The 24,552-nt window shown below is 37.7% G+C and overlaps 1 protein-coding gene across 1 annotated transcript in view; it reads right to left on the bottom strand.

Annotated features, from left to right (window-relative positions):
* Positions 1–24,552, bottom strand: part of dscamb (Down syndrome cell adhesion molecule b) — a 230,029-nt gene that overhangs the window by 24,899 nt on the left and 180,578 nt on the right. The window contains exons 11-17 of the mRNA XM_079824407.1: positions 23,942–24,121; positions 8,674–8,870; positions 5,103–5,199; positions 4,854–4,982; positions 3,606–3,773; positions 3,387–3,457; positions 1,799–2,039 (exon numbers count right to left, since the gene is read on the bottom strand). Of these exons, the coding sequence (XP_079680533.1) occupies positions 1,799–2,039; positions 3,387–3,457; positions 3,606–3,773; positions 4,854–4,982; positions 5,103–5,199; positions 8,674–8,870; positions 23,942–24,121 (1,083 nt within the window). The remainder of the gene's footprint in view (positions 1–1,798; positions 2,040–3,386; positions 3,458–3,605; positions 3,774–4,853; positions 4,983–5,102; positions 5,200–8,673; positions 8,871–23,941; positions 24,122–24,552) is intronic.

The following is a 24,552-nucleotide window of genomic DNA, read 5'->3' as shown; positions in this document are numbered from 1 at the left end:
ACCAGGCTCAGTCGGGGGGCCAGTTCTCACACTGCAAAAAATGCTTTTCTTACTTAGTATTTTTGTCTTGTTTTCAGTCCAAAAATCTAAAAAATCTTACATTAAGAAGCATTTACTAGACAATAACTCAAAATTAAGGAAGTTTTTGCTTAAAATAAGCAAAATAATCTGCCAATGGGGTAAGCAAAATAATCTTAATTCAAACAGAAAACAAGATTATTTTGCTTACCCCATTGGCAGATTATTTTGCTTATTTTAAGCAAAAACTCCCATAATTTTTAGTTATTTTCCCCCAAAACCAGACAAAACTGTGGCTTGTCTAGTAAATGCTTCTTAATGTAAGATTTTTCAGATATTTGGACTGAAAACAAGACAAAAATACTAAGTAAGAAAAGCATTTTTTGCAGTGCATTGACAATCATACAAACATTAACTGCACTATCTAGATAAAGGTGCATTAGGCAATCTCCCAAAAATAAACCCAAACAAACCTAGCCCTTTCTTGCTCCGCCTCCAAAATTCGCCTTTACACACTTTACCACCCGCTCCGAGCAGGTATCGAACCCTGATCTGCTAACAAGGATGCTAAACACCACATTCTCTAGTCTAGCGTCACTAGCTGGTCTCCGTTACTCAAGTAATGCAAGAAAGAATGTCTATTTATCATAACAGAAGCAAAGCAAAATAAGGCTTCATGAAAAATAAAGCAAAGATGATGAACAAACGACAAGAAAAAATGAACATACAGTACACAAGAGTAAATACAAGCAAGAGTTGGTTAGTCGCCAGCAGCACCAGCTCCAGACAAACAACGACACTCAAAACTGTCCTGTTACTAGAGCTAACATTACTACAACAGCATTTCTTGGTTCTGTGAAACCGCAAAACCAATGTTACTCACGTATGGAGCAGAAACGACGTAACCTCTGCGTCTGCTTTCAGGCCTTTCCGTGTAGGTCTCTCCAGCACTAGAAAGCTTTTATAATATGAACGGGGGTCCTAAAGCTCTTCCCTGATCACAACCCTTGTTCTTCCACTGATATTCCTCTGATATTTTCTCTTTTGAAAAGATTGTCTTCCCTCTAGCGCACTTTCTCTCCTCCACCATCATACGCCCCCTAATGCGGATTGGCTACACGTTTATTGTGGTGCTCGGTCTGACAACTTTTCAACAGCGTTTAAAAAAAAAACCCGCTTACAGCACCTGTAGAGTTTATGGCCCGCCCAGCTCTGGAACATGGGTATCAAAATGATCCCAGAGATTCCCAGTGTTAAATATGACTTGAGAGGGTTAAATAGGAAACTCGTATTAATGATAATTCTGATAACATGTGAAAGCAGCATTAAACTGTCATTGGTCCATGGCGATTGTGTAATAGGTAGGTTTGGCATGTGGAAATCTTCTTAGTTCATGTCCAGCACAGACCAATGGTAGTTCAAAGGTGTTTAAAAGCCGGTGCAAACTTTTCCTGAATGTTCGCATTGGCAAGCTGTTTCCAACTCCCGAAACAAACTTTGTTTTGGCCTGATTTTGTTCAAAATGACGTCACACTCATTCGTTCTTCGATTTAGCTTGAAGTAAATCGAGCAAAGACAAAAAAAAAAGAACTTTGCCGTGAGTATATTGGGGCCTTTAGTTAATATACATGATATTAGCTATGTTTTACTGTATCATTCAGTATCTTTGAGATTATAAATAAGTTAATTAATCTAAAATGTAAGCCAATGGGATTTTTTTCCCCCACCACAACGCAAAGTATGTAAATTCAGCAAAGGTTATGATCATAAAATGACTGACCATCCTCTAGCGTGGTCATGGTGATTTCCTCTGAGGTGGGACCCATTCCTGCCCGATTGGCCGCTTGCACCCGCACCTCATACTGGGTGTACTTCTTCAGGTTATCCAGAGTGAGGGTTTCGATGTCGCCCGTGGTGTCTACATTGATGGTGTTGTACTGGGGGCTGCCCCCTGTCCCAAACTCCCGATAACACACTTGGTAGCTTCGGATCAAACCGTTCTGCAAGTGTTTGAGGGGGGGCTGCAAAGGCACAATATAATATATATTGTAATATCAGAAAGGCAGTTTCTCAGCAAAATATGGCTGCCTTCCAATTAGCAAAACGAAGTACTTCTCTGTAAAATATAAAATTGTTTCTCGATTGTTTCCTTACCTAAAACTTAAACTTTTAGATTAATTTAACAAGCTGCTGTGGTGGCTTCAACAACAACCTGTCTATACTCCTCTCAGTCACCATTTTCTTAACAGAAAATATCATTAGGGAATGTCACAAATTCTCAGTTGTAGTTTCGGGGTTATGATGCAGAGGCAGTGTAAAGAGGAAGAAGACGGACCACTCATAGAAAAAATTATAGGAGAAAAAGTAACTCTTGTAGGTCATAACTAGTTAAAAGAGCCAATCACTTCTGTCTTCTTTTGTCTATTTAAAGGGAATGTTCTGGGTTCAATACAAGTAAAGCTCTATCAGTTTTTTGGAATAATGTTAATGGTTATTACCAGGAAAAATATGTTCAACTTTTCGAAATTATATTTCAGTGTTTTAGCGTTCTCCATCACGTGATGGAAATAATATGATATATTACCCTTCTCAAAAACAATTTTTCCTCACCATATGTGGCCGTTTGCACCCACTGGACGTACACCCGGTTATAAGACTAGGCTGGATGTTAGGTCATTATTTTTTCACCCCTCAATTTCTTTCTTCGGTTGAACACAAAAGATATTTTGAAGAATGTCGATAATCAAAAGGTCGATGGGCCCCATTGACTTCCATAGCATTTTTTTAGATGCTATGGAAGTCAATGGAGACCAGCAACTGTTTGGTTACCGATATTCTTCAAAATATCTTCCTTTTATATGTTCAAAAGAAAAAAGAAATGAATGCAGATTTAGAACAACTCAAGGATGAGTAAAAATTACAGAATTTACATTTTTGGGTGAACTATACCTTCGAGTCCTACGTAGAATCAATACCTGTTTAACCATTTAGGCTTAGTGCACATATGAGACTGAATCTTACCCCTAGTCAAAGTGAAAAGTCATGATTTGTTTAGGACAAGATTGGGATAGGACCAGGATAAGCAATATAACATTGCTGAGGTGTGTCTGCACACTGCCGACACAGGTAACTGACCTAACACAACATTTCTGTAATTATCTATATGAAATATGAAATTAACATATATGTGATTATTAGCAGAAATTGTATATTACGGAAATGACGGAGGCTTTCATAGCCTAAACCTAAAAAGTTCCTCTAAAGTGTACAATGATGTAGCCACCAGCCAGCACAAATTCTAATTTTGCACACTATTCATGCGGGGCAAATTCGGTTTCTGCCATGGGCGAGTATTTCCTCAGTAGTACCTTCCACGTGACTTTGATGCCTTGGGATGAGATTGCTTCCAGCTGCACGTCTTGAGGAGCGCCATCAGGTGCTGGATTGATCACATGCAGGTCAGACAGAGAAAATAATGGACTGAGCCACTAGGTGGCGGCACAGATAACACAATGTCTGATACAGCGGCGTACTACAGAAAACCTGACAGCCAAGGCTCACATGATTTCAGTTGTAGCAATACTCACGCGCTTCATCTGTGGTGATGGTCAGCTCATTGCTTGGTCGGCTTTCTCCGATCTGGTTTTTGGCAAACATGCGGATGTTGTAGGTGGAAGCAGGGTGGAGTTCAATGATGGTGGCCTGATTGAGCTGAGGGGAGACGTCTTTGGTCATTTGAGATGAGGCCCATGAAGCTTAAAGGGGAAAAGAGCAAAACAGAATGTGTGATAATGCAATAAACCACAAGAGGCTATGTTACAGTCATCTCACCATAGTAAAGGCTGTAGTAATATAAATACACAATCAAAAAAATATATATTTATGTTTATTAATAATGACAATCACCATTATACATTTTGTACATGTGTATACTTCTTAAGTAATTAGTTCATTAGCCTAACTGTAGGCTATTTATACATGCATATCAAAGATCATTCTATGAATGATTGGCAGTTTAAAGGGTGTAAATATTATATATGTATATGTATATATATGTGTGTGTGTGTGTATTGCATAGCAACTATTAGCCTTCGATCACGTTAGAGATTAAATCTTCTTATATATATATATTTACACCAATCAGGCATAACATTATGACCATGTTGGTCCCCCTTTTGTTGTCAAAACAGCCCTGACCCGTCGAGGCATGGACTCCACTAGACCCCTGAAGGTGTGCTGTGGTATCTGGCACCAAGTAGTTAGCAGCAGATCCTTTAAGTCCTATAAGTTGCGAGGTGGAGCCTCCATTGATCGGACTTGTTTGTTCAGCACATCCCACAGATGCTCGATTAAATTGAGATCTGGGGAATTTGGAGGCCAAGTCAACACCTCAAACTCGTTGTGCTCCTCAAACACCAAAAGATGCTCTGTCCCAGTCGTCTAGCCATCACAATTTGGCCCTTGTCAAACTCGCTCAAATCCTTACGCTTGCCCATTTTTCCTGCTTCTTACACATCAACTTTGAGGACAAATGTTCACTTGCTGCCTAATATATCCCACCCACTAACAGGTGCCGTGATGAAGAGAAATCGGTGTTATTCACTTTACCGGTCATAATGTTATGCCTGATCGGTGTGTATATATATATGTGTGGGTGTATTGCATACACAACTATTAGCCTTCGACCTCATGTTTGAGATTAAATCTTCTAGCTGAATGTTTAATATGCTTAATAAAATAATACAATAAAAAAATGTGTTCTTGATCTTGCTTTTAAAGAATATAAATAATAACTTAATTATACATTACTTGAGACACACAAAAAAATCCCATACCGGATTTGTTTTTATAGTTGATGTCATATCCTGTAATAGGGCTGTTTCCATCAAAGCCCATTGTCCAGCGAAGTGCGATGGTTCGGTCCTTTACCTCTCTGATCTCGACCTCAGGCGGGTCAGGACGATCTGTGGGAAAATGGTGGAAGAGAGAAGGACAATAATTGACATTTGTCTTAAAAAAACAACTGTAATATAATTTAGAATAATAGAATATTATTTAACAACATAACAAAGCAGAAACTTTACCTTGCACTATCAACTGAATGATTCCTTTATCTTCACCATAAGAGTTGATAGCAATGCAAGAGAAAAAGCCAGAATCTTCTCTGACAGTATGTAAGATCTGTGAAGACACAATATTAGGATTTAAAAGAGATATCATAAATACATAAAGACATTTTGGTAACTGCTATAGGAGAATATCGCTATTGCTGTTTGATTTCACATTCCAGTCCTTCAAAATAATTTGATAGAGATCGGTGGGATGGATATTCATGATTATGTCAGGTATACAGCCTTTTGAATTATTACATCTGAAGGATTGCAATTATGTAATGTACAAAAGACTCCAGTAAAGACCCTCAAATTAACAACACACACACACACACACACACACACACACACACACACACACACACACACACACACACACACACACACACACACACACACACACACACACACACACACACACACACACACACACACACACACACACACACACACACACACACACACACACACACACACACACACACACACACACACACACACACACACATATATATATGAGCAATATTATAATAAGTGAAGCAAAATAAGAAGAAAAAAACACAATCACTACAGCAATTCCCAAGACATTTCCATATTTTAATTTCCTTGATTTTTCATGTCTGTGAGAACACTGATTCATGATTACTTCATGATTTCTGAGTAATCTTTTGTACAATGTTTAACAAAACAATTGCACAGATCTCCAAACATATCCAATAATACTTACTGGAACCATCAAGTGCTCATTTAAATGTTTTCAGAGGCTCTTTATAATACCAGGTCTTTTTTTTATATATATATATATATATATATATATATATATATATATATATATATATATATATATATATATATATATATATATATATATATATATATATATATATATATATATATATATATATATATATATATATATATATATATATATATATATATATATATATATATCTAAAGGATTGGTTCATTTATTTCATTGTTGTGGTCTTCAAAATATATCTATATTTTGAAATAATTAGCCATCAGCACAGTTGACTTTAAGGATTCTGATCATGAGAATGTTTTTTTCTCCTTTTTATGTAGTAAGGGCTTTCATTTTATTTCAGAATCATGGAAAAAGCACAACATTATGAATACTACTGTGCTCTGACTACTGTATGTTAAATGTTATATTTAATTCAATGTGTTACTTGCTATTTCTGTGTAATAATGTGAGAAATGTACTAGCAATTTGAGCAAAAAAACTATACCTGCAGGTGAACAGAACAAGGAATTTCTGTAGGCATTGAAACCCGAAACATTTACAGCCTTTGCCAAAATGTGCAGTATGTAACGTCATATAGTCGCAGGTACTTGCTCTGTAAGTTTGTCCATCGTCTCCGTGTGCGTTCATATGTAAATAGCTTGAGCTTATTTCGTCCATTAGATCAAAATATCTGAAAATCCCATACATTTACCCACCCATAGACCCTTCCCTCAAAGAAATCAGGACAGAAGTGGTTGAAAGTGGACAAAAGAGACGGATTAAAACACCAGGTGTGAACGGGAATGTGTCTCCCTCGTCTACTTGTGATCTGATCGACCAAAACTCATCTTAATACCAGGTGTAAACAGGGGCCAATAAATCAAAAAAGTGATATTATATCTGGGTTGATATTACCTCAGTCATACCAGAAGTGGAAGGTTGTGTTAGGTGCATTGCATTATGGAATATCAGCTTTCGTTTCTGCTCTGACAGCTGCAAAATAACACCGAACGCTAAGAGTGTGTGTTAGAAATCAGGAATGGAGAGAGAACAATGTGCTTGGTACGTTTTTCCTCTTCAAACCAAACCAAACAAAGTTTAAATCCCATCTGGCTAGCGCGCTTCCCATAATGTTCATGCATTAGGTCAGTAGGTGGAGAGGAGACGGTCTTTTGTGGCTGTTCGAACACATTCGACCACATGAGCGTTTACTCTACAAAAGTAATCTGGTCAAATGTGTTTTCCACTACCTCTGAAAGTGGTTGAAATATATATATATTTTTACAATTAATTGTGATTAAAAAATAAGTGTATTTATTTCTGAGGTAATCCCCTTATGGCAATTTTTTTCTGGCCAAAATATATTTTATATATATGCTAAATATATGTTGCAACAGTGAACTCAGTTAAATATATTTTTGAAATGGAAAATTACAGTATCACAGTTGCCATAGGCTAAATGCAACTGTGGATACTAGAGATCAAAACTAGATTTATTTTAATTTAAATGTTTATTTATTTATATATATATTAGGGCTGTCAAAAGATTAATCGCGATTAATCGCATCCAAAATAAAAGTTTGTGTTCACATAATATATGTGTGTGTACTCTGTTAATCATTATTTATATATAAATACACACACATTCATGTATATATTTAAGAAATATTTGCATGTATATACTGTATATACATTTATATAATCTATAATATATATAAATATAAATGTTTTATATATAAAAATAATATTTTTTTCTTAAATATATACATGCTTGTGTGTGTATTTATAAATAAATAATAATTAACAGAGTACACACACATATATTATGTAAACACAAACTTATTTTGGATGCGATTAATCGCGATTAATCTTTTGACAGCCCAATATATTGTATATATACAATATATAATATATAGTGTAATCTTTTGAAACATTGTAAAGTATATGTTCCTTGCTGATTTTTTTATTTTAAAACCAGTGTTAATGTTCACACGTGTTACAAATAATGTTTTTCTTCAAATGTATTTTCTTGGATTTAAATATATGGAGGACAAATTATATTTTAAACGCTTTTAAAAATATATATTTAAAAAAAATGGCCCAAAAAATATATTGGAAGAAAATATTTTTACATAAATATATTTTGAAACAGGCCCTCTTACTAATATTGCCATAAATATGAGCAAAGGCGGCTGTGAAACTAAATCTGCATCGTTTATCCTTTTCATTTTTCAGAATGAAAGATCAAAAGGATAAAACATTGCAGATTTAGAAACAGGATAAACAGTGCCAATATTAGTGGAGGGCACTGTATTTTGGCAAATATATATTTTTTGCCATATGGGATTCATTAAATGCTGCTTGTTGAGATTATGCTGCAAACTTAGATTTGAATTGATTATTGTTGCATACTGCATTCCTTGTTTCACGTGTTTTTTGTAAAAAAAAGTACACACCATTTAAAGTGTAGCATGCAGTAAGTGGACATTTCCAACACCGTGACATTTTTTTTTTTTACCATCCAATCTGTCATCGGACAGATTTGAAGTCTTCCCCTGAATTTTTGTCTTATTGAATATAACTTGGAAATACGTCACATTAGAGGTATAAAAGAGTTGCAAGCGCTAGTTTTATGTTGAAAATAAGGACAACTATATTGTGAATTATTGTGAAAATGCCGGGTGATTTTTGACAGGAAATGATGTCGCTCGCTGACAGCAAGTCCAGGGCAAACCTGTATATGTCTCTTGGAAATGAGGCGTATGATTGCATTCTCAGTTTAGATGGAACTGTGCTCACCTGCAGGGTGGATATGACCTCATCGCCCACTTCCTTCACAGTAACCACATAGCGGCTCATGTCTGGGTTGATGATATGAGATTCCTTCTCCCAGCGAACCTTGATGGGCTTTTCACCGTGAGCAGTGCAGCTCATCTCAGTCATGTGACCCTGTTCCGCCCGTGTGGTGTTGGGGTAAGACGTGATCATAGCAGGAACTGAAGAGGAGGAGAAACAGACAGACACAGTTTGACATTATACATGAAATGTTATTTAACGCCAGTGACGACACAGCCATAGCACAAGCTCAGCACAGAAATATACATATCCATCATAAAAAAAATCCTGTCAAGTCATATTTTAGCCAAATTATATTTTGCATAATAAAATGAAATATATATTTTTAAAACAATTAAGATTTCTCTAAGTAATTATCAATACAATCATGTGAAAATGATATACAAGTATAGCAATATTGTGAAATCCATTAACGAAATAAGATTTAGGATTTTGAACAATTTAAAAGAAAGAAAAGTTATGATGGAAAACGAAAAATGAATATTATTTTTTAATTACTACACGTCACCATTTCTAGCAAACGTGACATTAAGCAGGCAAAATCCTTGGTATAAAATGATACACAAAAGATGCTCTTTGAGACATTTTCATATAATAATATGGATAATCATGGTCAACGCAAACTTCTGGACTCCATGCCAGTTCAAAGTTAGGACACAACAAATACTTTAATATTCTTAAAATTAATGTATGTTGTATATATTTAATGTTACACTAAAATTGTAATATAGTCCATATAATTATATAATTATTATTTGAATCTAATCATTATTGAAAATGAGAATTACAAAAATCTGTTTTGAATAGTTTAAAAATAATATAAATAATTTCTGAATAATATATCAGTTTTTTTTCTTCTTTTTTTCACTTTACAGTAATGAGAAAACATGCTTAATTGCCATTAAAACAATTGCACAGAAATGTGACTTGAACATGTTCTCAACAGGCTTTGTGACATTCAACCAAAATGGCCTTCTGAAAACTCCTTTCAATAAACGTATCAGTCTTTCAGCTTATAGCCAGCACATCTCAACGTAAAGGGATAGTTCACCCCAAAAAGAAAATTAGCCCATAATTTTAGTCATCCTAGGTGTATCAGACAAATACTATTTAAATTATAATAAAAATGCCCTGGCTCTTCCAAGCTTTATAAGGGCAGTGAATGGCAGCCCAAAATGTGAAGCCCAAAAAAGTGCATCCATCCATTATAAAAGTACTCCACACGGCTCCGGGGGTTAATAAAGGCCTTCTGAAGTGAATTGATGGGTTTTTGTAAGAAAAATATCCATATTTAACATGTTATAAAGTAAAGTATCTAGCTTCCGCCAGACCACCTTATGTATTCAACTTACGGAAAAAGCGTAACTTGTGCGACGTATGACGTTGCAAGCATTTTGAAATGCGAAAGGCGCTACACTTTCTTCGTAAGTTGAATACTTTAAATATGGATATTTTTCTCACACAAACGCATCGCTTCCCTTTAGAAGGCCTTTATAAAGTATTGACATTTTCTTAATATAACTCTGATTGGATTCGTCTGAAAGAAGAAAGCCATATACACCTAGGATGGCTTGAGCGAGTAAATCATGGGCTAATTTACATTTTTGGGTGAAGCACAAACAATAACTGACTGGCATTGTGAGGTTGTTGTGATTCTGAATCAATGCACACACAGCTTCATCACCAACAAAACATCTTCATGTCTGATATGGGTCACAGCAGAATGCAAACATGTAGATCTGGATCACACACACTTAAAATAAATGTCCCCACCCCTAATAACCAACTAAGTCTAAATACATAATTTAAAGCCTTTTTACTGTAAAAAAACGACAGCTGTGGTTGCCAGAAATTTACTATAAAAGTATGGTAGCAAAATGTAAGGTTTTACAGATTTAACGTAACTTTACAGTAAAAAAAATATTTCATTAACTGATGTAATGTTAATTTACAACCTATTGAAGTACTAACATCTGTGTTGTACCTTTGTACACTGACAACCACCAAAAACAGGTGATGAGAAAGTCGCATGATGAATCAAAGCTGAGAAGGTTAACACTAAACACAAAAGGTGCACAGTGTCATTCACACAAACAATAAACACCAACACACATGACATAAAAAATGCAATAAACATCAATTAGATGTAAAATAAAACCCTAATATACATAACTGATCAGAAAAAAACTAAGAAGAAATGGTTATTTCAACTAAAATACATTCTGGGAATGTCAATTTTTTTTCTTTTTCACTTCCAAAACTATCAATTTAATGGTAGTTTACTGTAAAATGACATTAAATGTACGGTTAGATCTATTAGTTATTCACCAACTTTCTGTTAACCAATTAACTTTTTCTTTTCTTTTTTTACTGTAGCATTGTTACAGTCTTTCACCATTAAAATCACAATCATTTTTACAGTGTTGGTACAATGGCACTGCTCCATAAGAATCTTTCTTCAAAAGTTTGATTTTCAACCGGGCAGTGAAGTAAATGAGCTGAAAGCAAACTGAGCTGTTGACTGGTGAGGAGTTCACACTGCAAGCGCAGACATGAAAGAGCCGCGAGACCATTCTCAGGCCTGTCTCACCCCCTCTGTCTGAAACCTTGTTACCCTGGAGCAGTGTGAGGGATCTGTCTCTCTCTCTCTCTCTCTCTCTCTCTCTCTCGCCTGGCAGGCATGGCTATGATTAAAAGATGAGCACACTTCGATTATTCATATAGATCCTTCTGCTTGTTTTGCTCAGCAATACAGTGATTAAAACTCACCAAATCAACATGTGCAAGAGTTGGGCCCTATGGTGTACCTTGTGATGCTCCAACGTGGCTAAAGGCACTCCTTAAGAAAAATGTGCTTCACTACTCTCATAGTGTATGATTGCAGAAAAAAAAAGATCTCTATTGAACCATTTATGGAGCAACAGATTTTGTGTGAAAATAAATCATAGAAGGTTTATTTTGTTTAAAAATCGTATAAATGTATGAGGTGGCAAGGGAGGCCTTTTACCCCACAGACACACGGGGCGAAACCAGCACGGGGCAAAAGACACACAGTATTGATACAAACACTTCAGCTAGAATAATATGCTTTTAATAATGTCTAAGTTAATACTTGCTCAAAATAATCACTTTAGCAAAGTTTGCACTATTTTCTGCTTATTTGATAAATAAAAGTTTTCATTTTTGTTCAATAAATACACTCTTAAAAAAAGGTTCTCTATGGCACTAAAAGTGGTTCTTGGCTCGTAATCAAAGGGGAACCTTTTTAAGTGCTGTATAGCACCAATTTTGGTGCTTCAGTGGTTCTTCAGCGGTTCTTTTGCTAAGGTGCTATATAGCACCACTACCATATACAGAACATGTTAAGATATGGTGCTATATAGCACCAAAAGTGGTTCCTCTATGATTACGACGAAGAATCAATTTTAGTGCCATATAGAACCCTTTTTTTAGAGTGTATACTGTCTTTAAAATATGAAAATATATATAAAAAAATACATAGACAAAATTACTTTAAAAAGTAAAGATTCTAAAAGCATTGAAGAAGATCCCATAATAATTGAATATAGATTTACATTAGTAACAACAAATGATATTTTATGATGTGATTAATATCATACTATGATTATAATTATAAATATGGTGATTATCTTTAAGGTGGACACCCAACTTAATATATGATACTTCCCATCTGAATCTAACCGTGTCATGTCAACAAATGGAAAAGTCAGCCAGCTGTTTATCATGTTAATTATTGTGCCTTTTACCCCAAATACCGTATTTTTAATGTACATTTATTCTGTTATTAAAAAAAACTGTTGCTTTAATTAGCTAGAACAAAACTGGAAACCTGAACATTTTTGGGGCGCCTGACTTGCCTCTACTTTTCTTCGTTTTTCTCACCCATTCTAGCAGTTAGCATCAAGTGGAGACAGGAGAACATGACGTTTCCATCTAGCTCATTTGAAGTCCCAATTTTACATGGATTTAGTCTGAGAATGTGTTAAATTATTAGAATTTTAAGAAAAACGGCAGCAAAAATGTGGTGTTTTTACTGTGAACTCAAACAGAACTTCATAAAGTTTGGATTTTTTTTCCTTTAGAAAGTCAGACTTGGTTGTTTTAGACTTCCAGATGAAATTTTGTCTACATGTAACAATCCCTCAGCAAGTTATAGCCATTCATTATAATATTATTCTAGGTGTTTTTGAGAGAAAACAGGTGTATTTATTTACTGACAATGTAGATGTGTCCAAAAAAGTTCAGGGAGTAAAGTTAGTAGAAAGATTGTTATATAATAACAGAACACTGAAACGGTGTAAAACACAAACTACATACAAATAGAGAACAAACTACATACAAACTTTTGTGTGCTGTGCTATGTGAGAGAGTGCTCTGCATGCGTTTATTTCGGTTTATTTTCATGCACGCAAATACACACTCACTTTCACGTTATGTCAGAGAAACATGTGATTGGTGGTTCTAAAGACCAAACACTATGTTTATTGGTTGAGTTGATGACAGTTTCAACGAATCAGGGCACAGGGGGGTGGGACTAACGATCAACAATCGTTTCTGTTTGGCTCAGGGGAACAACCCACATGCTTTTCCTTGACGAATCAATGCTGCAGATTTTGATGACGCATCCACGCTCACCACAGAGCCTCTGAATAATCAATCGTGAGAAATACTTCTGAAAAAATATTTCTGTGATACTTCTGAAAAGCTGAGATTCTCTTCTTTACGGTGCATTTTAAAATTAGCGGTTTAAAAGTTATTAAACATTTTAGAACGATAGTCTCGGTCTTTAAGGGTTAAGAAGACCTTTGTCTCAAAATATATTCAATAATTTTGGCGATTATCTTTTGCTGCTTAAATCTACAACATAAAAAAACATCAAATATTAGATCAAATTAGCACAGAATCAACTTTGCGCTTCTGCCCGCGATCGTGTCAAAGATCAGACAAATTTCTTTGTGCCATCTAGTGGTTTATAGGAAAATAAAATCAAAATCAAATCACTGGTGTGATTTTAGCCCTGTTGCACCCTGTGTATTAATTGCTAGAGATTTTGCTGAATTGTTTAGTTGGGGGAATCAGAACCTCTTAATGTTAGTTAGTTAGCTAGTTAGTGTTGTGACCTTTTATCTTCTAAAGTGTAGGAAACTCAGAAGATGAAGACCAGGAGACTTCGGGATCAAACAGAAGTTATTCTTTTAATGAGAACTCTCTGTGCTGCAGGTCGTCCGAAAACAGTCTGACTCAAACAGCATACCTGATAGGTTATATACATTCCAAAGGGGGAGGGATTTACATTGAGGTTGAACAAAGCATGTAAATTAAGTATACAGGTTTTGGGAAAACCCGCCCAGACAGAGTATCACCAATCCTACTCCTAATCAGCATAACTATTCAAACGCATAGAGGCAACGACGGTGAAAGTCTGAAAACCTGAAAATACCTCAAATGCTCACTGTAAAACAGGCCCAGCAGGAAATCTCCTGCTGGAAAAACCCCAGAATTATTATCTATACCTTAAATGCTAAATACAATGTACTTTCTTAAATTTGTAATCTTACATTAGTTACAAAAAATATGTACAAATCTGAAAATGTAATGACGTGGAAGAACTTGCTATAAAGGCTTGTAACACCTTGGACATAAGGCCCACCCCAAACATTGACCAGTTCAAGGAAAGAAGGAAGAAAAGGAAGACAAAAAGCATCACACACATGCCGCCCCATGCCCGGGCTCTGAGAAGCATAGGCTGGTGGGGTTTAGTGCGGTGTGAAGTGGCGGAAGTTGACATGATGGAGAGTGTCAGAGTCAGGCCTGTGAATGTTTAACTCTCATCTCTTATTCACTCACAAGCTCCGCGCAGCAGCACCATACGAGAGAACGCTGATTTATTTTGCATGACAACTATGAATGTTAAGTACGACACATTAAAAAATGAAAATATCCCTCTGCCTTCTCTAAATGTTATTGCTCTTTAGCGGAGGGTGCTTTTCTCTGAAGATCTGATGTGAGTCTGACATCTGCACTGAAGCAAGAAGATATGGGAAAGATTTTTTGTATTTTACAGTCTGCCCATTTTATCAGAAGCCTGAATTGAAAGTGTTTTTCCCATTCACTTCTCTAATGCAATTTAAAATAATTCTTCAATAAAGACTTGAAACAAACCAACCGGCTCCAAGATGAATAACAACCTTTGATTTAAAATAAAAAGGATTTGAAAAAGAAAAAGGTCAGCACATTTTACTAATTGGTTCCCTCATTTTAAATAAATCATGCACAACATTTCATAATTTGTTCCCTTGTTTTATTAAATAGTGTGCACAATATAATAATTATAATTAAGTCGTGGGAATTAATTCTTAATTACTAAAACAACTAAAACATGGCCACAATTTACTAAAACGAGAGAATGAATTCTTAATTTGTTGACACAATATCTATCTATATATTTTGTCTGTGTGTGTGGGGCTCTGTACGTATGGGAGTTGTCTGTCATTGAGTGCTGTTTCCATGGTGACACTGCCTTTTCCGATTGGTGGAGCTCTGTTTAGGATTATGGGTAGTGCAGTCCTTCACCAGGAATTCCACTATTAAACATGTGTAACGTTTCGGTGTAGTTAGCAACACGCACAAACATGCAAGTCCAGCTCCTATCTCTTAGAATGGGGAAACATCAAATTCTCCAAAACTATTTGCCAAGCTTACTATTAAATTTCATATTTTAAATCACCAATGAAAGGACAGGACCACTATCATCAAAGATTATTGACAATTAGCATACAGTTTGGATTGGCGGTTTGGTTCTGTTCTGGGCAAGAACTCCCTGCGCATTTTACCAAGAGCAGGGAGAGCAGCGATAACCCCCTTAGGGTGAACAGAACAGAACCAACATAATGTATTAATAATTTTGGAATTTAGTCTGATTTGAGGAGAATTAGAAAACCAAATCCTGACTGGACGAGAGGAGGAGCTGGGGATGGGGGAGGGTAAATGAGCTCTGTAGAAACACGGTAGCTGCTGATAATACTGATGGACCTTATAAATGAATGCTGTGATAGGCGTCGTATCCCTATAGGTAGATGTGATCAGCTGACAGTCAGCTGATGCGAGCTTGACTAACATGACCTGCCAGAACTGACGCTACGCTTGATTTTTCAGCCTGGACAAAAATAATGGCGTCCAATCTTAAATGGGCCTGTTTCTATAGCTTCTAGCTTCTGAGCTTCTAACAGCAGCTGCAGTGATGCAATGACTTTACTAATCAACCATTGGCTCTTTCATTTAGAAGGCGGGGCTTATTCACCATTGTAACAAGTCTCTTGTTCTTCCTGCTACGGCCGGCCAGTGGGTGAGGCTGGGAGACTCATCAAGTGAACTATGACCACCTGTTCTTCCCTCTATAAAGCTTAGGCTTTGTTGACCTGGTGTTGTTGTTTGCTTTTGGTTACTTTGTTCTTGATTTTGGCCCTGGTTTGTATATTTTTTCGATTCTGTTATTAATTTAAACTTGGCTCTGTCTGATGTTTTGATTTATCAAGTGACTGACAGAAATGGTTTTTGATTGTGTTGATTTCGCCTTCTATATATTTCCCTATTTAAGTTAATAAACTTTTTTTTGTTGCAAACATACCAACCTGACTATGACCTCCATTTCATTTGTCACGGCTCTGAGCCGGTCGTGACACCATATTGGGCATTGCACTTACTCCCATTCATAATTAACTGGAGTGCACCATCTTTCTATATAAAGTCTTTGCTAAACATAACCGTAACAGTACTGCCCCCTCCTGGAAGGCATGTCCACATGCTGTAACATAGTTTCCAGTGTGGTCTTTGGAGGAAGGTGCGGAGCATGTGATGGACAGGGATGAGGAGAAGTCGGTGGAGAGAGACACAACGGTAGAGAGAGGTGGAGCAGATGGTGGGAGGAGCCAGGGTGGAGCTTTGGCAGAATGCCCGGGTGGAACCTGGGGACCGACTGACAGAAGCAGAACTAGGGTGCGTGGAGAAACCACCGGAGTAGAGAGGCCAACGGACCAGGGCCACATCCATGGCCTTTGGTGGAGCTGCTGACTTGCAGGACGATGATGGAGGTAGTGAGGACAATGGCTGAGGCTGGGCCAGAGGGAGCCCGGAGGAGTCCTAGGGCTGACAGACCATGGCAGGGATAAGGGAAAGCAGCTGCTGACTTGCAAGACCGAGGCAGAGACAGGGGCTCTGAAAACCGGGACGACGATGATGGAGGTAGTAAGGCAGAACCAACGGGGTAACAGTTTGAGGTGGAGACATGAGCCTGGAAGTCCGAGGTGAAGCCAGGGAATCGGCAAACCGGGAGGACGACAGAGGTAGTGAGGACAAAGGGGAAGATGGAAAGAAGAAGCCCCTTGGAGTCGAGCAGGTGGAACTTCGACGACTGACTGAGGCTGAGCCGGAAGGACGAGGGAGCCCGGAGGAGTTCTAGGGCTGACGGACCATGGCAGAGATGAGGGAACTCAGAGCGGGGGCAGGTAGAGGTGGAGACATGGGCCTGGAAGTCTGAGGTGAAGCCGGGGACTTAACCTCATGCCGAGCTGGTGCTCAAGATGCCCGAGACGGAGCCGAAGAGCCGCGGAGCCGACGGATCCAGGGGACTGGATGTAACCAGTTGAGGATACAGCACTTGAATACTGTTGCCCTTGACTGTTCTAGTTGCTTCTATTGCTCTCATTTGTAAGTCGCTTTGGATAAAAGCGTCTGCTAAACGCCTAAATGTAAATGTAAATGTAGGGATGAGGAATATCTCTGGATGGGACCAGAGCATCCAGATAGCCGGACGGGACTGGCAGCCGAAGATTCAAGGGTGGGGACTCAGGAGGGAACTGGATCCGCGGACCATAGATCTATTAGGCAGTTGTCCGCTTCTGGCTCTGGGATGGACTGGGCAGCAGAGACTGAGATGGTAGCTGGCTCTGGGTCTGGGACGGACTCGTGGTTGCCTCTGGCTCACAGACTGTGTGCTCGGAGTCGCCTTGCTGGAGAATCCACCACAAATATTTAACCAAAGGCCTTTGTTCAGGGAGGAGGAGATGACACACTGCTGATAAGTCCTTTTTTTCTTTTACTCGTTTTGTGGTCGGTTATTCTCCAACTTGTTGGTGTAGTAAACTAAATACTAAATATTAAAGTCTTTAATTATAAATGCAGGAGTTTCACCAGTGCATTTTATATGACGTGGCAGAAGACATTGATACTGAATGCAATGTGGCGAGCCCTCACAATATGGTGAGTCCTCAGTTTTTAGAAATTCTTCTTAGTACACCTCCAAAAGAGTGTGTATAATCTCATTTAAAGTCTTGCAATCAGCAGCCGAGGGGCTTCAGGCAAGAGGGGCTCTAAATGGTATTCCCATAACAGCTTAGTTGATGTATATTTTTAATATCCAGCAATATTACAGGCTCCTGTAATAAAGAGAGAAGGGGGAGCGCTGATGGCAGCTATAACTGCACATCAAACAGAATCTTCCTTTATTCATTTCAGCAGCCATAGAACAGCACCTAACTATTATTAAACAAACCAGGGAAAGCCACAGGGAGCACAGAAGACAGTTTGATATTCACAACATGTGAGTAAATATTATCTTTTCACAAACAATATGAATCTGTTTCATAGCCATTCTATGAAATAAGACTTAAGGTGAAGCATAAAGGTGGAGTTTAGAGTTAAAAAGTATGAAAGATGATCATCTGTTGGTGATGCAGAGACTCATAGTGGCTGAGCAGTCAATGACCTCGGTGCCAAAAAAGGGTACATATTTATATTTTTATTCAGTACGTAAATCTGTAATAATGACAAAACTGTCATCACAGATCATTCAGATTATTTCAGTGCACACACAGCAAGTGAGCCTTAAAATATTCTTGGCAATTTGGACCAGCATTTACGGCTGGGTGTGTATAAACTATGATAACTCCATTTGTGTTTTCCACTTTGATGGCCATGTTGAATATGATTAGTGTGTATGGCATATCATGCCGTATGAATACAGAGGCTGCAGCAGCAACTCTGGGTGTATATAATCCATTTCAGCCCTCATTTTATCACCAGTACAGGGGCACCCTGGGAAACTAGGCCACCTCGTCACGTTGCCACGCCTGAGTGGGCCATCTACCCCCTTCTCTCTCTCTCTCTCTCTCTCTCTCTCTCTCTCTCTCTCTCTCTCTCTCTCTCTCTCTCTCTCTCTCTCTCTCTCTCTCTCTCTCTCTCTCTCTCTCTCTCTCTCTCTCTCTCTCTCTCTCACACACACACACACACACACACACACACACACACACACACACACACACACACACACACACACACACACACACACACACACACACACACACACACACACACACACACACACACACACACACACACACACACACACACACACACACACTTACACACATTGTCTTCACTGAGCAGGCCAATAGAATGAGGTATATTCTGTGCTGGGAGGGGTAGCACGAGTGTGTGTGTTTGTGTGTGTGTGTGGTTGGTGGAGTGCAGCAGGCTGCCATGCTGAAGCAATTCCCCCTTTTTCTTGCACAATTGGTCACAGTCTGAGCATGTGCTCTCTCTGATACTGAAGACGAGGGAGTGCCACCAGACCCACACAAGGAGAAAGATGACAATATAAAGAAAAAAAAAACACTCTCTATCAAGCCTAATGACTGTAACTGAACATATATTATCTCCACTTACACAACACGCACACACACACAAACTACAGTACATAAAATCTGCATATATACTGACTATCACTAATGCACACATGCGCACACACACACACACACACACACCTTGTTTCGTTATCTTTGTTGGGACTCCATATGCGTAATGATTTTTATACTGTACAAACTGTATATTTATATTTTTTCCCCTAACCCTAGACCTACCCATCACAGAAAACATAATTTAGTATGTTTATTAATCCATTTCTCTCATGGGGACCGCTGGCTGGTAATATAAACCTGTACACACATCACACACACACCCACACACACTAACACACACACACACACACACACACACACACACACACACACACACACACACACACACACACACACACACACACACACACACACACACACACACACACACACACACACACACACACACACACACACACACACACACACACACACACACACACACACACACACACACACACACACACACACACACACACACACACACACACACACACACACACATTCTTTTTTAAGAAGAATTTGTGTAAGATAATATGACTTTTATACATTTATTCGTTTAGCAGACATTTTGGCCTAAAGCAATGTACAATTGAGTAAAATTGCAAAAACCGCAACACGTATAGCACAGGATGCCAAGCTAGAATATTTCACTACAGAGCACAACTAAAAATTAGAAAAGATAAAGAAAGACTTTTTTATTATGTTTTAATTGTATACTATTATTATATTATAGGGTGAATTCAGGGTGATTGGGACACTTTTATAAGTCATCTCAATGGCAAACTATTTTAGTTTCTCCTTTTTTATTGATGACAAATGTTTTGACCTGAATTGACATTCATTGTGTACGGAACGTCCAATGCAAGAAATTGTTCATTTAAATCTTGACATCCACTCTAGCTCTCTTTGCTGCATTTATACGAGTTCATGAGAGAAGCAGCAGTCTCTGAATTATGAATGAATTGTCCTTTTGAGTTGGCTCTTTTTAATGAATCAATTGATCCAGTTCACAAAACTTGGCTAAACCACTGAGCTGATTGAATGAATTAGCCAGAAGAAGAAATGATGACTGAATTTATGTTTTGGGGGGAAACATTTATTTAATATCTTTTGCAATTTGTTGCTTAGCTAAATGTATCTTTAGAAATGTTGCATATTTTACTGAAAAACAAGGAAAAAGAGAAAATACGAGAAATATATTTGACCCCTTTTTGTAAAGGCCCTTGAGTCACAGATCACTGATGATAGAAAATAACAAAGATTCAACAGCATGAATACATGGACACTATTTCCACTGTGACCATTTACACTGCCCTTGAAATTTTGGGCAATTTAAACTGAAATATTGTGTAAAATAAGTGTCCGTTGCATTCATCAATTTTGTTTACATCTTGCTACATTCCCCTGATTAAAAATCCAGCTTTGCTGGTCACCTGCATGAGGTATGATTTGCATGCTGGGACCAGCCACACCATCTCAATGCTGGTCCATCAGCTAGATGAACACTATACCACACTGGAAATTCCTGGAATTTTTTACAGTGCAGTGTCATCAAGTAAACCACATCGATGACTACTCAGAAAACTATTTTCATGCACAATTTGACAATTCCACCTGTAAAATAATACTATATAATACAGACAAATAAAATGTTTAAATTCTGGAGTTCCCCAAGGCTTTGTCCTGGGCTGCTCACACTTTGATGCAAAACGTAAAATGCAAAAGTTGTATGGGTTCCTTTTATGGTGCTGTTTGTCATTGCAGGGAACTCAACACTCCTGCCCCAAATCATTTTTATTGCATAGAAATATGCGTCATAAACATTCTTTCTAATGTCTCTATTTATTGTGCCATTTTCAGTAGTTAATATTTGCTGATCTAAATGGGTGGTGATGTTTAGACCAAAGGAATGTGACGTAATGCGAATACGAGTGGCACTGCTAGGTTGGTTTAGTCTTCTCCTCATGCCAGAGTGGGCATAAATGCTGTGTAGTGGGTTTAATGGAGGGGATGTAAGTCTTTGCCTGCTCAACAAATAAACAGTTCACCAAGGAGCACAATACCGTACACACAGCAGTCAACAGGGCAGAAGACCCTCAGGCTCAGACACACACACACACACACACACACACACACACACACACACACACACACACACACACACACACACACACACACACACACACACACACACACACACACACACACACACACACACACACACACACACACACACACACACACACACACACACACACACACACACACACACACACACACACACACACACACACACACACACACACACACACACACACACACACTCCTAGATAGAATGGCACAGACCAAAAAAGGAACAAAAGAAAAAACACAATCAAAACATTTAGATATAATACATATAGTTGCAAGAACAAGTATGTGAACCACTTGCAGAATCTGGGAAAATGTGAATAATTTTAACAAAATGAAGAGGGATCATACAGAATGCGTTATATTTTATTTAGTACTGTTCTGAATAAGATATTTTACATCTTTTTTTTTTTACATATAGTCCACAAGACAAATAAAAAGCTAAATTTATTAAAATGACCCCGTTCAAAAGTTTACATACCCTTGATTATTAATACTGTGTGTCGTTCCCTGGATGATCCACGGCTGTTTTTTTTTGTTTTTTGCTTTGTTTTGTTTTTTGTTCCCAGTCCCTTGTTTGTCCTGAGCAGTTCAACTGCCTAACGTTCTTCAGGAAAATTATTCAGTTTTCCAGCATCTTTTGCATATTTGAACCCTCTCCAGCAGTGACTGTATGATTTTGAGACCCATTGTTTCACACGGAGGACGATTGAGGGACTCAAACACAATAATTAAAAAAGGTTAATTCTTTGATGCTCCAGAAGGAAACACGATGCATTAAGATCTGGGGGGTGAAACATTTGGAACAGGATGAAGATGTCCACATTTTTCTTATTTTGTAGAAATATATATATATTTTTTTATTTAGAACTGCCCTTGGGAAGCAACAGAAGATACTTTTAAGTACAAATTAAGTACAATTTACCTTGATCTTCAAATTCAATAAGTTTTCACCCCCGGCTCTTAAAGGATTAGTTCACTTCAAAATGAAAATGTCCTGATATTTTACTCACCCTCTCCCAGGATGTTCACGTCTTTCTTTCTTTAGTCGAAAAGAAATTACGTTTTTCGAGGAAAACATTCCAGGATTTTTCTGCACATCATAGCCTTCAATGGCAACCGAAATGTTGAAAGTCCAAATCAATGCAGTTTCGAAGCGTTCAAAGGGCTTCAGAGGCTCTGCACGATCCCAGACGAGGAATAGGTTCTTATCTAGCGAAACCATCTCTAATTTAAAAAAAAATGAAAATGTACATACTTTTTAACCTAAATTTAACCGAAAAACTAATCTTGAACAGCGCGCCATTGACGTCACGTCAGAAAGGTCACACTAGACGTAGACAGAAGTACCGCCCCGTGTTTACAAAGCACACATGCAAAGACCAATACAAACGTCCTTTAGCAAAAAAAGGTTAAACAACGATGTCGGACGATTTTGAAGTTGAAGTGATTTTTGGTAAAGGCCGTTTGTATTAGTCCTTGCACGTTTGCTTGGGGCAGTACTTCCGCCTACGTCTAGCGTGACCTTTCCGACGTGATTACGCAATCCATGGCGAGCCGCCAAGATGAACAATTTAGGTTAAATAGTATATACATTTTTGTTATTTTTTATTTAAATGACCAACGGTTTCAATAGATAAGACATTTGGTTGCCATTGAAGTCTATGATTGGGAGAAAAATCCTGGAATGTTTTCCTCAAAAAACTACATTTTTATTTTGAAGTGAACTAATCCTTTAATGCATCGTGTTTCCTTCTGGAGCATCAGTTAGTGTTTCAACCTTTTTTGGCAGTTGTGTTTGAGTCCCTCAATTGTCCTCAGTGTAAAAAAAAGATGGATCCCAAATTCATACAGTCACTGCTGGAGAGGGTTCAAATATGCAAAAGATGCTGGAAAACTGAAGAATTTGCAGGACCTAGAGGATTTTTCTAAAAAAACGTTGGGGGACAAACAAGGGACTCAAAAAAAAACAACAAAAAAGAGCCGTGGATCATCACAGTATTAAGAATCAATGGTTCATAAACTTTTGAACGGGGTCATTTAATAAATACAGCAATGTTTTGTCTTGTGGACTATATGAAAAATATTTTATGTAAAATATCTTATTCAGGACAGCACTAAATACAAAACATCTCTTATTTTGTTAAACTTATTCACATTTTCACAGATTTTGCAAGCGGTTCACATACTTTTCCTGCAACTGTATGACTATTAATAGCAATACGATTACATCACAATCACCACACATTATTTCATTCATATAAGACACACAAATTTGGAGACACACACATACACTCAACACGCTCCACTTGACAGGGTCTTACTTTTAACGGTGAGGTACATGCTCTTGCTGATATCGGCTCCCACGTCATTGCTGACCTTGCACAGATAAAATCCAGCATCTTCCTCCAGGACGTGTTTTATGAGCAGAGAGCCCTTCTCCAGGAGCTGGATACGTGAGCCAGAATTCAAGGCGATGGGCTGGAACTGAGGTACGCCAGCACCTACGACAGAAAACAGACCGATGTAAGTTTTTTTGAATTTTATAATAAATATTTAATTTGTATCACTTTTTTTCTATTAACATAACAAAAAGGCTGCTATACGTATTACTGTAATCTGGAACATCTGATAATCCATCAGCATTACGCCCTTTTTCATGATCAATATCAATTGTAGTTATGCTGCGTGTTTACATTTGATGATTTCTTTATTGGATTTAAAGATCTCTGAGGGGAATTATTTTGCATCTGGTGTGTCATGTCTGGATTAGGATTAGAGGATACTGTGAGACTCAATAATACAAAATAAATCATAATACCACATGAGCAACTTAATCTGACAAAGCTATAACAAAAGAAAATAATCTTGAGTGTCAACACGTGTAGAAAAAAGGTACATACTTTATACTATTATATACAATTTTTAACATCTC

Source organism: Gobio gobio, assembly GCF_949357685.1.
Source record: "Gobio gobio genome assembly, chromosome: 8".
Taxonomy (NCBI): Eukaryota; Metazoa; Chordata; class Actinopteri; order Cypriniformes; family Gobionidae; genus Gobio; species Gobio gobio.
Note: the sequence above shows the minus strand (reverse complement) of the source record. Positions and strands in the feature narration are given on the sequence as shown.